Here is a 13,500-nt window from a genome sequence, read left to right on the forward strand (position 1 = left end):
AATACTAGACCCCACCAAATAAGTAATAAACTTATTTAATAAGAAATAAGAGATATATATAGATTGGTATTAGAATGTAGATCGCTAGACTTGTGTAGATATTTGATATCAAGTATTTGGTCAACAGTCACTCTTAGTCTAATAATCGTCGCTATTCCCGACGATCGGAATGGTCAACAGTCGTCTATTTGCACTATATGCAAAACTAAATTGACAATGTTTTTCAATCACCTCGAGTGAGAGATAGAAGCTGAAATTAGAGCTCATATCAGTGGTCTTAGCCTTGTTTAACGAGCCTTTGAGGAAAATCTGACTCAGGTTGTTGAGATATATGGAGGGAAAGGAAGCAATGCGTGGGAGAAAACCATGAGTCACTTCGGTGAGATATCATACTGACGACTGCCTTAAGATAGCCGATTGGCTTGAGACAGGAAATAGATTTTATATCATAGCGATAAGCTTGACATTGTTCATCACTATCTGGGGAGCCAGGCTGTCATGAATATTGATTTCTTTTAACTGACACTTCGAAAAGAAAAAATGCCTTGGGCGGTCCCAATAAATACTCCAAACCACCGTGCAGACGACCTTCAAAGAAACAGATAAACAGCATGCTCTATACTTCCATCATTTCTCAGTTATCTCTTATCCGCCAACATCTCAAGATAGTTATGCTAAAAGAATGCCTTTGAAAAGCATACACCAAGAAATACTGTAGTTCTTGAAGTCCATTCAATGGCCACTAAGTGTTTACATCCCCATCCACCCTCTCGTTTTCTTTCAAGGTCAAGGTATTATGCTCGAACATTTTCGCAAATTGAACTGAGGGGTGATTGATACCTCCTTGAGTTTCCATGACTGTGATTAAAATTCTATAAACACCTGCGCGACAAGAGAAATTATGTTTGCGAGCCAGCAACTCAGCCTTTGATAAGAATGGCCACAGGTAAGCTTCGAGGTGTTGCTCTCTGGCCAATCGAAATGCTGAATGAACTCGAATCTCAAATTCGGCAGTATTTAGTATCGTGTCTATCTCACCAGAAATCTGGAAGAATTCTTCTCTTCTTCGGTCGCCGAGAATTCCAACGAAAGATAACCGACCACTACCACATCCCATAGGACACTCATGATGGCCAATCCCATGAAACTGTTTCAAGTAAGATTCTCTGCCATCTTTTCCCACATTCAAAGGGCAATATGAAAGGGTGATTGCTTCAAATTGTGCGAGAGGCCTGGTAAGCCGGACCTCGATTTTTCTCTCGAAAAGATTAGCGGAACAGATAGCGTTGGGATAGCAACTATGAGCGAAAGGAATACCATGGGTAGGCACGACAAATCCGCTATTGTTTGCAACAAGTGATGGGTGGCGTAGAGCATTCCTGGTAAAGCTGTCGTAAAAATTTACGCCCGGTGGCTCTAGGTGAGAAAGCGCATCTACAGGGAGATTTAACAATGAGAGACCACGGAGAACAGCAGCCTCCGGTGGGAACGTATTGTCAGATGTCGTATAATTGTCAGGATCACCAGCTACTGAAGGCATCCAGAATAATACCGTGTCTTGATGTACGACTGTACCAGCAGGCGAGGCAACCGCAACTCTAGCCCAAGTTCTTCCTGTAGGGGAGACGTCACTTACCACGCCTGGTTGATATTTTCCGATAAACATTTGAATTTTGAATTGAGAATTGGTTGAGAGAACGGAAGATTATTTTGTTAAATACATGTAACTTGCTTTGACTTATCAAGAACAGAAAAGAGAGAGTGAGATTTCCTAAAAGGCATAGCAAGAAGTAGTTATGCAATAGGAAAGAGGTATAGAATGATTCGTCCCGAGAAAGAAGAGCTGAATGATTTCTCAAACATTGAGTTCGTTGATTATTTTAGATTTAAAGCATAATCTCGGTGAATTCGTCCAATCCTCTCGGACTGTTCAAGCGTTCAGAGTACTGAATTCGATGAGATTATCATAACCTGAAATCATCAAGAACGACGAGTTCACCTGGAATACTACAACAACCAAGAGAATTAGAAGAACATAGATCGTTACATCCACTCAGAGTATCAGATTTTAAACGGACACTTAACTGCGAAATAAAGGTAACAATCAAACCATGTCAAACGACAATTGCCTCTTATCAGACACATTCGAAATAAGTTTCCATCCAGGGTACCAGATACCTCCCTCATGCTTTCCCAATTCAGAAATGAGATGCTCTTTTCAGTCTAATACTTTGTCAAGTTTAAGACACGTCTTGATTGTCCTTGCCTGATCGAATCAATTTATCTCACCCTGACTGAAAATTAAACAACGGAAGAGGAGTTTATGATCCTTTATTGAGACTGCCAAAATTTCATCATCTCAGGAGCGAAGCGGGAGGAGGGCATCTGGGACGATGGGTTCAACTAAAGCACTAACAAGCACATATGATACGACTCAGGCACCAACGGAACAAATTGGGCTTATTGCAGATCACACCGCAAACATCATCGATTTCTAGATGCTCTTCTATGAATCCCGTCCTCTAACTGAGATCTCCCACCAAAACCATCGGTAATATCACACTCTCAAGCACCCATCCAAGCCCATTCATTTCCAACAACTCGCCATATCAAACACCGGAATTTGCACACTATCTGCAAGCTCATTTCCGAACCCCTCCACGATCTTTCCTTCCAAGATACTAGCGCGTGTAAACCTCTGCGCCGCATCATCTAACCAAGCGAGACTAAAGTCCCAGGAAATATCAAGGATCCTCAAAGTTTCATTCTCCCTAACAAGTGTGTTTAAAACCCGTAAATACCAGTTGGTCACATGAAGTATATCGACTGCGGGTTGACACAGGCGAAGAATCTCGCATAACATAGCTTGGTTTTTGACTTTGGCGATTTGGATCATGGTGAGGACTTTCTGGCTTGAGTGGCGGAGACGACTTTGGTGGTAACATAGGCCTATTTGTACAGATTCTTCTGCTGCGACGCAACGATATATACCCACCAAATCATGTCTGGTGAGAGATCCGATGTCAAGAGCGTTACCGGTAGCTAAAGTGAAGTCAAATTCGAAGGGGCGGGCGTTCTCTCTTTCCAAGACGCAGAGATAGAGATAGTTTGGGGTTTCTTGGGAAGAAGACGCTTCTGTTTGTTGGAGATCAGGCCTGAGTCTAGGGTATGTAGACATAATGGTCATTAATAGTTCTTAAGGAGATAGGCAGATTTGTTGTTTAGATGTGACTTGCTGTTCGATGATTGAATAAATGGATGAGGTAGTTGATGTCAAGAGAATGAGGAGGTAGTAATGGGAAGTTAGGGATACTTTATACATGGAGAAGTGAAGCATTTAGAACACTGCATGTCCATTCACAGAGTACCTCATGGTGCTATAGCAGAGTACATAGATTCAGAGCATGAAACTTGCTTTTCGAACGTTACCATTCAATGCTCGTAGACTTAACAGCTTCAATTCTTCTGAGGAATCACAGCGACTCTACAACGACCTTTTCGCTGAAGGCAAATATTCGCATTCACTGCTCTGTACTTCGTAATCTTATCATAAAATGAGCATTCACAAACTGTCTGGGATTGATCTAAATATGATGTTGGAAAAGATCAGCATCGCCTGTAAACAAAATGATAGTTTCAGAGGAATGTGGCTCTGGACCGCTCTCACATGGCATCGTATCCTATCTATAGAGATTAAAGCTGTGCAAAATGGCAAACAGGTCTATTATTCCACCTGTAGTTTGAGAAGTTTGTGATGATATTATTGCATCCATATAATATCATTGCTCAATTTCCGGAGATAGAGGTATCGAAGAATATTCATCCAGAGCCTCAAAATTATAACAGCCGCATCCTTCGAGACATGTAAAAGTGATAAAATTGGGAAGCGTGGCTTCTGTAGGTATTCATAGATTCAAACTGATGCCTAAGCATTTCTGTCAACCACTAAACTTATATTCGTGCTTTGGGTCTCCATTTTGCATATGGATGATCCTCCTCTCCGTCTGAAATTAGATGATCTACAGCTCTCGTGTTCAACATGCCAGGGTGAACTTGTGACAAGTCCGTAACACCCATCATCCTCATTGTTGTCTCCAGCTCGTCTTTCAAGACTATGTGTTGTTAGCATGTCGATCAAGAATGTAACTACATTTGAGGTCATAACTCACTCTCGATATATTTCTCTACGCCCTCGTGGCCCCAACCAAGAGCAAACAAAAAGCCCCGGCCAATTCCTACAGCTTTGGCTCCTAGGCACAAAGCTTTAAATATATCAGTTCCTCTCATAATCCCACCATCAATGAAAACTTCCATTCCGTCGAAGACTTCGGGCGCATTCTTCTGCAATTCTAACAAAACCAGTATCGAAGCTGGGCTTGTGTCCAGACTTCTACCACCATGATTACTTAACAAAATCCCATCTATTCCATAATCAAGTGCCATCTTTGCATCGAGCGAAGTTTGTACACCTTTCAGTAGAATAGGAAGCTTGGTACATTTTCGTAGCCAGGCGATATCTGACCATGAAAGTGTAGCATCAATGTAAGCACCCATTATCCTTCCCAACGCACCGCCTTTTTTATCGTTCTTGGCTTTTGCACCACTCATTGGTGTAGACAAACTCTCATCTGCCTTTACTCTTTCATCCGCTTCTCGCTTTCCAGGGACTGGTGCATCAACAGTCACAAATATTGCCTTGACACCGAGCTTTTCCACATCTTGTAGAAGCTTTTCAGATTTATGCCTTTCCTTATCAACGTAAAGCTGGAAAAATATTGGAAGCTCTTTTCTCCCATCGGAACTCTGCGAATGGTCTTCAGACGCGGCCTCAAATATCTCCGCAATTGGAAAACTAGCGTTTGTACTGACGGTCATGGCCGATCCCGCAAATTTCAGCCCACGAGCTAGCTCCCGTTCACCTTGTGGATGTACCAGTTTTGCCATTGCTGCTGGTGAACAGAATATTGGCACTTCCATCTGATTACCAAGCATTGTAGTCCTCGTGCTAACATTTTTGACATTTCTCAGTATTCTAGGACGAAGACCGATATCTGCATATGTGGAAGAATTTCGGCTTTTGGTTATAAGATCCGTAGCAGCGGAAGAATAAAATGCCCAAGTTTTGGGGGTAAGAAATGTCTCCGCAGCAGATACAAAATCGTGCGTGTTTATCAAATTATCAAGAGAAGGCTTAGTGCCAGGGGCTAGAATCTTTGAAACTTCAGGCGGAGGTTTGATCCATTCTTCCGTTATAGTAGAAGAATCAACTGTTCCCAAGACTTTCGAGGCTGGAAGTGAGGATGATATCAGGGAGGGTGCATGGATTTCAGAGTAGGCTTTTGAAGCATCGCGGCCAGCATATTGCAGAATTACTGGGTGAGAAGATCAGCAGGAGAAAATGAGCTGGACAAAGAATTTGCTTACTGCTGGCACCTCCAGGGTGTTCGGGGGCAAAATCTGTCAAATCATAAACTGTATCATTTACCACAACCCATAAATCTGAAGGAATGCTGTGCTGCGAAATCTCCTTCACTGATATTCTACGCGGCATTTTGAGATTTATAGATGAGACTTATTTTCTCTTATGGCCTTCATCAAAATCACAACAAAAGGATGTGAAAACAAGAACCACTTAAGAAATAACAATCATTGAAACGAAATATACATATCCAGGTCGTTGAATTTAATGCGAGTCGGAATTGCTGCCGCTCCTGCAGTGATGCAAGCTCGTGCTAATTGAGGCCGAGCTCAGACAACAGTCAATGCTTGATTGGCCAATACGATGGATGTCATTGTCCAATCGATACTTGATATGTCATGGATGGAACCACAGCATTTTACTTGTTGAATCATCATTCGAATATCACTTAAGCAATTAACGATGCGATTGTATAAATCAATTGAGAAGGAAAAACGAACATGTCAACTCTGCTTTGATTTATTCTATTGTATTTTCTACAAAATATTATATTGATGCCTTTGTATAGAGGTCTTCATAATTTCGACTTCTCTGCAATCATACATGCTGAATTCGGGAGACTCTCAATGCTATCCCTATCGATCTGGTCCACACTCTGGTATCCGGATACATTCATTAAGATATCGAAGTCGGCTAAGAGAGACTTCATGACATGTCGAACCCCCAGCTCACCCTTGATACTTAATCCCCAAACCCATAATCTCCCGACGAAGACAAATTTTGCTCCAAGAGCTAACGCTTTGAATACATCAGCTGCCCCACGAACTCCGGAGTCGAACATAATATAAGTCTTGTCACCTACAGCTGAAAAGAAGCATCAGCATCATTTATATATTACCGTAGAATATAAAAGATGCAGTTTGAAAAGCACCGAGGATCAACCACTTACCATTAACAATCTTTTCCAATGCATCTAAGCTTGCACAAGCTCCATCGACCTGCCTCCCAGCATGATTGGACACAACGATGCCATCAACGCCAAGCTGAACAGCCTTTCTTGCATCTGCAACATGCTGGATACCCTTCAAACAAAAAGGTTTGCCAGAACTGATTCTTTTCCATTGCTCCATGAGCCAAGGCATTTTCTCCCAGGACCAAGCGCGTCCATGCCAGACATTATCAATCCACATCGCACCGGCCTCATTTGGTTGCTTTTTTGGATCGATACCGGCTTCTTTCAATCTTTTTTGGAAAACAGGATCAGACAGTCCCAAATCAGCCCCTACGCCATGATAGAAAGCATAATTCGAGTTCGCAGCGTCACGGTGTCTCCAAGCCAATTGCCATGTATCTAACGTCAAGATACAGGCTGTAAAGCCACTATCATGTGCTCTTTGTAACAAGCTCAAGGTCAACTCATCATCATGTGGCATATATAATTGAAAAAATCTTGGTCCAGCACCATTCGCAGCTCCTACATCTTCAATCGAGGTCGATCCTGCTGTTGATAAACAATATGGCAGATTTAATTCTTTTGCAACCTCAGCTACAGGTAATTCAGCTAATGGATTGTAAATCTTGTTGATGCCGATAGGTGCGAATCCGATTGGTGCGCTGACCTTGTGGCCAAAGATTTCCGTCTTCGTATCACGATTGTTTGTATCGACGAGCATGCGAGGGATAATTCGGTGGCGGTAGAATGCCTGTCGGTTCGCGAGATGAGTGTAGGATTGGCCTGCGTTACAGGATGCGTAGTACCTGTAAACGATATCAGTATCGAGATGATGTTTAGATATGCTCAAGCTCATTTCACCATCCGCCTTTTGTTAATGATTCTTTTGCCAAATCTTCGAGATCTCCTGGGTCTGTGCTAAATGGAGGGACTTCTCCAGTGTTGTCCTTCCAAAACATTTCTCGTTGATAAAGTGCCCATTGTGGAGTGTTTCTACTCTTGATATTGGGATTTTGGGGATCAGACATGATGATAGGCAAGATATGAGAAGCAATTGTAGACAACAATGAAAGGTAACGTGAAATTGAATCAAGATAGTCTTGATCAAGAAGAAAACAGAACACTTAACTTGAATGTCGCAGCTCATTACACAGTTGTTACTTAACATCTATGATCTCATTGTCGGCATCTTATTCCGGACTCAGAATCTCAGATGTTGTTAGTTCTAAAATAGCTCTGGTGCTCTACGAATGGCGAGTGACAAATATCATTCACGTGACTTCGCACAGATTTTGTGGCTTGAATGTGGCTATGCTCTCTTTGAAAGTTTCAACAACTCCCGACCTTCCAAGAGGTCATGATATCACGGCGTTGCGAGTCTCGAGCGAGTATCAGTCAGGCAAAATATGTAAATTTTGTGAATGATAGCGTCGTTCTTCGTACTTCATATTCCTGTTCAGTTAAATTTCTCACTTCATGGCCTCATGCCTCGGCTTTCTCATGCTCTCCTGCGCAGAGCTTACAATATTTCGCCTTTATTACCATTAGTCCTCCAAGAAACACGCAGTCTTTCATCTGCAATTAATGAATTACGATGGCTACGAGAATATGTTGATAAAACGATGAGCCATCGTGTACCCAATCAAAAACGGAGGACTTTGCTAAAACTCTGCCAAAGACGTGCTATAGGGGAACCACTGCAATATATACTTGGCACTCAGCCTTTTGGGGAATTGGAAATTAAATGCCAGCCTGGAGTACTTATACCTAGGTAATACTGACAAAACGCCTTCTCTCAGACTCATATCTAACAATCAAAGGCCAGAAACAGAGGCATACACAACATACCTAGCAGAACTTCTTATCATGGCAAAGCATTCATTCCACGAAAAAATAGAAAATCAGCGGAATCCACTGAAGATCATTGATTTTTGTTCCGGGACTGGTTGCATTTCTCTTCTTTTATACTCGCTTTTGAATAAAGTATATCCTAGACTCGAGATCGTCGGTCTAGACATCTCCAAAAAAGCGCTTGATCTATCAATTCAGAATGTTCGTTTTAATGCTCTGAACAGATCTGCACAACAAAGGGTTCGTTTTGAATTTGCTGATGTTCTCCAAGACGAGGAAAGGATCCTGGATATATTTCAAGGCGTCTGCGATGCAATTGTGTCCAATCCTCCATATATATCAGAAGATGGATTTAACAAAGAAACGACACGATCAGTTAGAAATTGGGAACCAAAACTTGCACTGGTTCCTGATGCATCGAGGCGGGAAACCATACACTTCAATGGTGATTCTGGGAATCGCTCTCTCTTCGAAGTGGAGGATATCTTTTATCATCGATTGTTGCGATTTCATTCCCTTTTGAAGTCAAAAATTCTTGTAATGGAAATAGGCGACGAGGCACAGGCAAAGAGAGTGGCCCAAATGGCAATTGGCTTTTCAGACAGGATTGAAATATGGAGGGACTGGCCAGATCAACGCGAGTTTGGAAACGAAAGTGCAGAATGTATGTTCCTTGCCAATCACAAAATAGTAGTCAAAGGCACTGGAATGGTTAGAGCTGTCGTCTTGCTCTCCAATCAATATTTTGAAATATAAATATCCTGGGGTACCATTAATATCATGGTCATCATGCGTGGAAGGCAATGTTTGACAGGTCGCAAGATAGTGTTGGCGGTCTAAAACCGAGACATTCCAGAAGCAATCTAGAAGATCTCTGGAATAATGTTCTATTGAGCGCCCCTTTTGCATTAGCCGAATTCCCCAATTCAACCTTTTCAAAGCTTCCAGAAGACTAGCCAGAGCATTCTAAGACAGCAGCTCCACACCTAATTCAACCGCGCGTTTTTACGTCAATTCTCAGCCCGGGTAATGAAGAATTATGAGACTGGCTTCAAGTGGTTGCCATCATTTGAAAGGGAACATGTTTGTATGCAAAATCCAGTTGTTTTTTTATCAGTTCAGACTTGGCAAGCTCGTATGGCATTTCACTCTGAAACTGCCATGAACATTCTTCCAATGACGCCTTGAATCTTATTCGCTTTGGAAAGACAGAAGCGTTTTACACAATTTTTTGGTAATGAATTTGGTTTCTCATATCTTAGTCCATTGAGTGTTCAAAAAGCTTCTTGCTAATAGTTCATTCATCGAGGTGCTTATTATTACAGTCAATTTTTTTCTCTCTTCAATTATTCAATTCAACTTCCAAATTATCACAAGTTTAAATGTATACTCAATTCTTCTTCGAACTCATTCAATTTCTGGGGTCTGTCACCTCTCGGCCAAATGCCGTAGGACAAGGCTACAGGCCAGCTGCGTTTCAAGGCCCTTCAACCCCTAAAAATGTCAATACTTTCTTTGCATTAACTGCCGGGATCAATCGTCGGAAGGGTGACCTTCCAGGCATAGCTCCGGCCAATCCGCTTCAGAAGGTGAAGAGACTCCATGCCCAAATATACTTCATGTCTGACACCAATAGGGACACGATTGGTACACCGAATTAGAAGTGGAAGGACAGAAATATCCTGTCGTTATAGACACAGGCAGTAGCGATACATGGATCGTTAAACCCAACTTTACATGTTTAGATCATGGTACCGGAGCACCAACTTCTCAAAGTGAATGCTTGTTTGGTCCAGGGTATGCCCCCGACTCAGGCTTCAAGCCGATCCCGAGCCAACATCTCAATACTACATATGCAAGTGGGGAGAATCTAAAAGGAACATTTGGTTTCGTGGATGTAACTTTGGGTGGGATTTCGTGAGTTTTTTGATCTTCTTCATAATCCAACCGCTCACTCAGCAGTGTCAATACTCAGATTGCGACTGTTGATACAGCTGCATGGCTTGGTGATGGAACCACGAGTGGCTTGTTGGGTCTTGCATATCCATCTATGTTAGTCGCTTCTTCCCTTAGATCTGAGCTTTCCTGATTTTATTCTAGCACCGCGGCGTTCAATGGCACCACTTTTGAAAATGACAATGCGGAAACTCAACGTAAGTGAAACTACTGTACTTGTTTCCGCGGGACTAATGACATGCAGTTCCATATGACCCTATCTTCACGACCATGCACAAAAAGCACCTTATACCCCCAATTTTCAGTCTCGCCTTGAGCAGGCCCTCAAATCGCATTAGCCACGGCAATGGATATTTAGCCTTAGGCGGCTTGCCTCCCATTGCCTCCTATAGAGCTTGGGCTGTGGCGCCAATTCAAATCGTCGCCATAGGGGAAGGTTACATACAAGGAGCTCTTCCATGGCCACAGCATCGTTCGTCCGACCCCATAGGCTTCAATCATCTGTTGACACTGTACTAACCTCTTCTTAGAAGTCTACACACTCACACCAGACAATTTCATTTACCCTGGTAGTCAACGTCAAAAATGGAATCCCAAACACTGGTCCCCACTTTCCATGCCCAGCAGCAGTTCTCAGGTCCAACTCTTCATCGACTCAGGCACTACCCTTATTTTCCTCCCCAACTCCATCTCTTCCGCCCTTGCAGCACTATACAAGCCACCTGCCGTTTACAATGCAGATCTACTCGCTTACTCTGTACCATGTAATGCTAAAGTGCCGTATTTTGCTGTCGTTATTAGTGGCGTGTCGTTTCCTGTCGATCCAAGGGATATGGTACAGGATGATAACACGGGTACGGGAAACTGCGTGGCGGGCGTGAGTGACGGAGATCCTTTTAACTTTTATACGCTTGGAGATGTGTTTTTGAAGAATGTAGTGGTGGTTTTTGATGTGGGGGCTTCCCAGTTGAAGTTTAGGAGTAGGGGTTTCTACTGATTTATATAACTTTGTGACCCTTCGATCATGCTACTTACTATCTCTGCGTTAAAATTTACTGCTTTTCCCCCTGCTCTTTGATGGTACTGTCGGTTTTTGAAGCTTATCTGACGTCTGGCCAAATTTCGAGAGCAAAAAGTGGTATGACGTGGATATTTCACATCTCTAACGGAGTTCTGATGTTCTAAATTACCTGCCAAAATCCTTTCTGTCATGGCTATAATGTCTAGCGTTTGGTATTATCTGTTAAAACCTTGCTCATGCTATTGCCTGCTGTACATAAACGACGCATGGGCCCAAAATATCCTTAGATGTTTTTTGGACTGTCGAATTTTCTGTCACTCGTCCGATATTCTTGCCATCTCTGTCTTCGGCTCAAACGGTGGGCTTTGTTGAACGTCTAGACGAAACCCCCCAAAAATTCGCCTGAACGTACGCTTCTATTGAATCATTGCCGCAAAAGTTCTTAGATGTACGTCTTCATAATGCCTGATGGCTGCCGTCCGAAATTTCGTTAACAATCTTGGTTTTGCATAGCACATAAACTTATCGTTGCCGGATCGGTTCCTGGGAAGCTTGGTCTTGTACATCTGCAAAAGTTCCATTGACTCTTGTCGTCTGAAGTTGCATTTCTCATCAATTTTGTCTGTCACAGTAGCACTACTTCACTAGATAGGAATTCTTTGATCATACGTCTTCAAACCTTGGTAGCTTTTCATCTGAACTTTCAATCCGTCAAGTGTGTCTTCAGTCGACCGCAACGGCTACTTTTTTTTTGCTGAAGAGGCTCTGGTTGTTTTTCTGCAAGAATGCTGGCGGTTTTTATTTGAAGGGTTGTAACGTTTGAGTGCTAGGCGTTCGATGGTATATAGTCAGTGATAGTCTGTCTCTGTCGGATCACACCAGATTTTGGCATGCAGATTACTAGCTTCCTAGCGAAAATGCCCGCTGGCCCCGAGTGGAGCAGAATGTTTCCCACTTTTGCTCCAGTGATTCATGGTTAGAAGAATGTTCGTGGATATTTAATGTCTTCTAAACATGTATGCGTCTTTATTTTGCTCTCTGGATCGGCTTCATTGTAAGGTTTTGTAATGATACGATGACAGCTTCGCGTATTTTTTCCTTGATAGTTGACCAGTTTGAAGTAGAACTTTCAAATGAACCAGTCAGCGTATGTTTTTTGATAAGATTTCATTCGGCCATCATCTGCTCAACAGGTATGGAGAGAATTGAGAGTGGGAATATGACCGTCTCTGTAACTTCTTGCATTGAAGATGCTAATTTATCCTTCCACGCGCCCTGGGTCATAATGAAACCGCTACTGCATTCTCCCGATGATAATCTGGAACACAGCCATGGTTCTCACTCCTTGATTTTAGAATCTTATCCTCCAAGGCGTCACATGGAAGCTTGCTTCAGAGCGGGACGAACCGTTCACATATCGTTGTGGGGGGGCATCATGAAGAATGAATGGCCGGGCAAGAAGTTCTCTGCCGTGTCGATTTCAACGAATACAGCCGCATCAAGCAGCTCTCGTTCTTGATGCAATAATCTCGTAGTTAATCTTGATCCACTGAACCCCCAAGTCTTGAAGGAGATAAATTGCTGCTGATCTTTGTATTATTCCTGCACTCGCTCGCCTTTGGACCCATTTCTTGTCAACATAAAGACCCTCTTTTTCTCAGCCATTGAGACCCCGGTAATCCATCGATCAAGGCGGCATAGAAACTTGTTCAGAAGTCACTGTTACCAAGGTGAGAAAGACAGTCCTTCAGGTTCCACGTTTCCGGCGAGAGCATGAAATGAATTTGGCCCCATGCTACGATCGGCAAGATTGGGGTCAAGTAAGATTTGTCACTTGCCTTGGAGACCCACATTCACCGGGAGAGGGCATTTGTTGATCATAATTCATTCTACTATGACGGTGTTCCGATTTGCCATGCACAACATCAGACCATAATTCGATCAAACAGGATTTTGATTCTAGCCAACTTTCACTTTAACGTCGCGACTATGGTTTCTCTCCGGGGCCTCTAGCTCCACCCAATTTTATCTTCAAAACATACCCATTACTAATAATCTTCTCTACTCTATTCTTACTTGCTACATCAAGTTTTTTGGTTGCACTGAGAGCCTCTTGAGTATTCGATTTCAACGTCGTCATCCGGCTGCATTCATCCGTCTACATATATCATACAATACATGTATAAAATTCCAAATATAAACTGTCTTTATGTTACTTCACCTCACTGTGCGTCAGTATTCAGCTGAAGAGTGGCTCAAAAGAGTCGTGATATATACAAGGTCACGATTGAGGCTGTGTTG

General features: G+C 42.6%; 6 protein-coding genes across 6 annotated transcripts; 2 read left to right on the forward strand and 4 right to left on the reverse strand.

Moving 5' to 3' along the window:
- Positions 1–742: 742 nt before the first annotated feature.
- EAE98_005850 (uncharacterized protein) lies at positions 743–1,666 on the reverse strand (the record flags this gene model as incomplete). Its single annotated transcript, XM_038953472.1, has 1 exon — positions 743–1,666. One exon carries the CDS (start codon positions 1,664–1,666, stop codon positions 743–745), a length of 924 nt encoding a protein of 307 aa, XP_038809867.1.
- Positions 1,667–2,587: 921 nt separating this feature from the next.
- On the reverse strand, positions 2,588–3,178 carry EAE98_005851 (uncharacterized protein; the record flags this gene model as incomplete). Its single annotated transcript, XM_038953473.1, has 1 exon — positions 2,588–3,178. One exon carries the CDS (start codon positions 3,176–3,178, stop codon positions 2,588–2,590), a length of 591 nt encoding a protein of 196 aa, XP_038809868.1.
- A 773-nt stretch (positions 3,179–3,951) lies between these two features.
- Positions 3,952–5,551, reverse strand: EAE98_005852 (uncharacterized protein; the record flags this gene model as incomplete). Its single annotated transcript, XM_038953474.1, has 3 exons — positions 3,952–4,112; positions 4,170–5,372; positions 5,425–5,551. The coding sequence occupies 3 exons, from the start codon at positions 5,549–5,551 to the stop codon at positions 3,952–3,954; spliced, it is 1,491 nt and encodes a 496-aa protein (XP_038809869.1).
- A 442-nt stretch (positions 5,552–5,993) lies between these two features.
- EAE98_005853 (uncharacterized protein) lies at positions 5,994–7,399 on the reverse strand (the record flags this gene model as incomplete). The annotated part of the gene is made up of 3 exons (XM_038953475.1): positions 5,994–6,283; positions 6,369–7,177; positions 7,233–7,399. 3 exons carry the CDS (start codon positions 7,397–7,399, stop codon positions 5,994–5,996), a joined length of 1,266 nt encoding a protein of 421 aa, XP_038809870.1.
- A 456-nt stretch (positions 7,400–7,855) lies between these two features.
- Positions 7,856–8,978, forward strand: EAE98_005854 (uncharacterized protein; the record flags this gene model as incomplete). Its single annotated transcript, XM_038953476.1, has 2 exons — positions 7,856–8,142; positions 8,192–8,978. 2 exons carry the CDS (start codon positions 7,856–7,858, stop codon positions 8,976–8,978), a joined length of 1,074 nt encoding a protein of 357 aa, XP_038809871.1.
- Positions 8,979–9,604: 626 nt separating this feature from the next.
- On the forward strand, positions 9,605–11,175 carry EAE98_005855 (uncharacterized protein; the record flags this gene model as incomplete). Its single annotated transcript, XM_038953477.1, has 6 exons — positions 9,605–9,811; positions 9,859–10,139; positions 10,185–10,274; positions 10,323–10,375; positions 10,423–10,650; positions 10,709–11,175. 6 exons carry the CDS (start codon positions 9,605–9,607, stop codon positions 11,173–11,175), a joined length of 1,326 nt encoding a protein of 441 aa, XP_038809872.1.
- Positions 11,176–13,500: the final 2,325 nt, after the last annotated feature.

Source organism: Botrytis deweyae, assembly GCF_014898535.1.
Source record: "Botrytis deweyae strain B1 chromosome Unknown BDEW_012, whole genome shotgun sequence".
Classification (NCBI taxonomy): Eukaryota; Fungi; Ascomycota; class Leotiomycetes; order Helotiales; family Sclerotiniaceae; genus Botrytis; species Botrytis deweyae.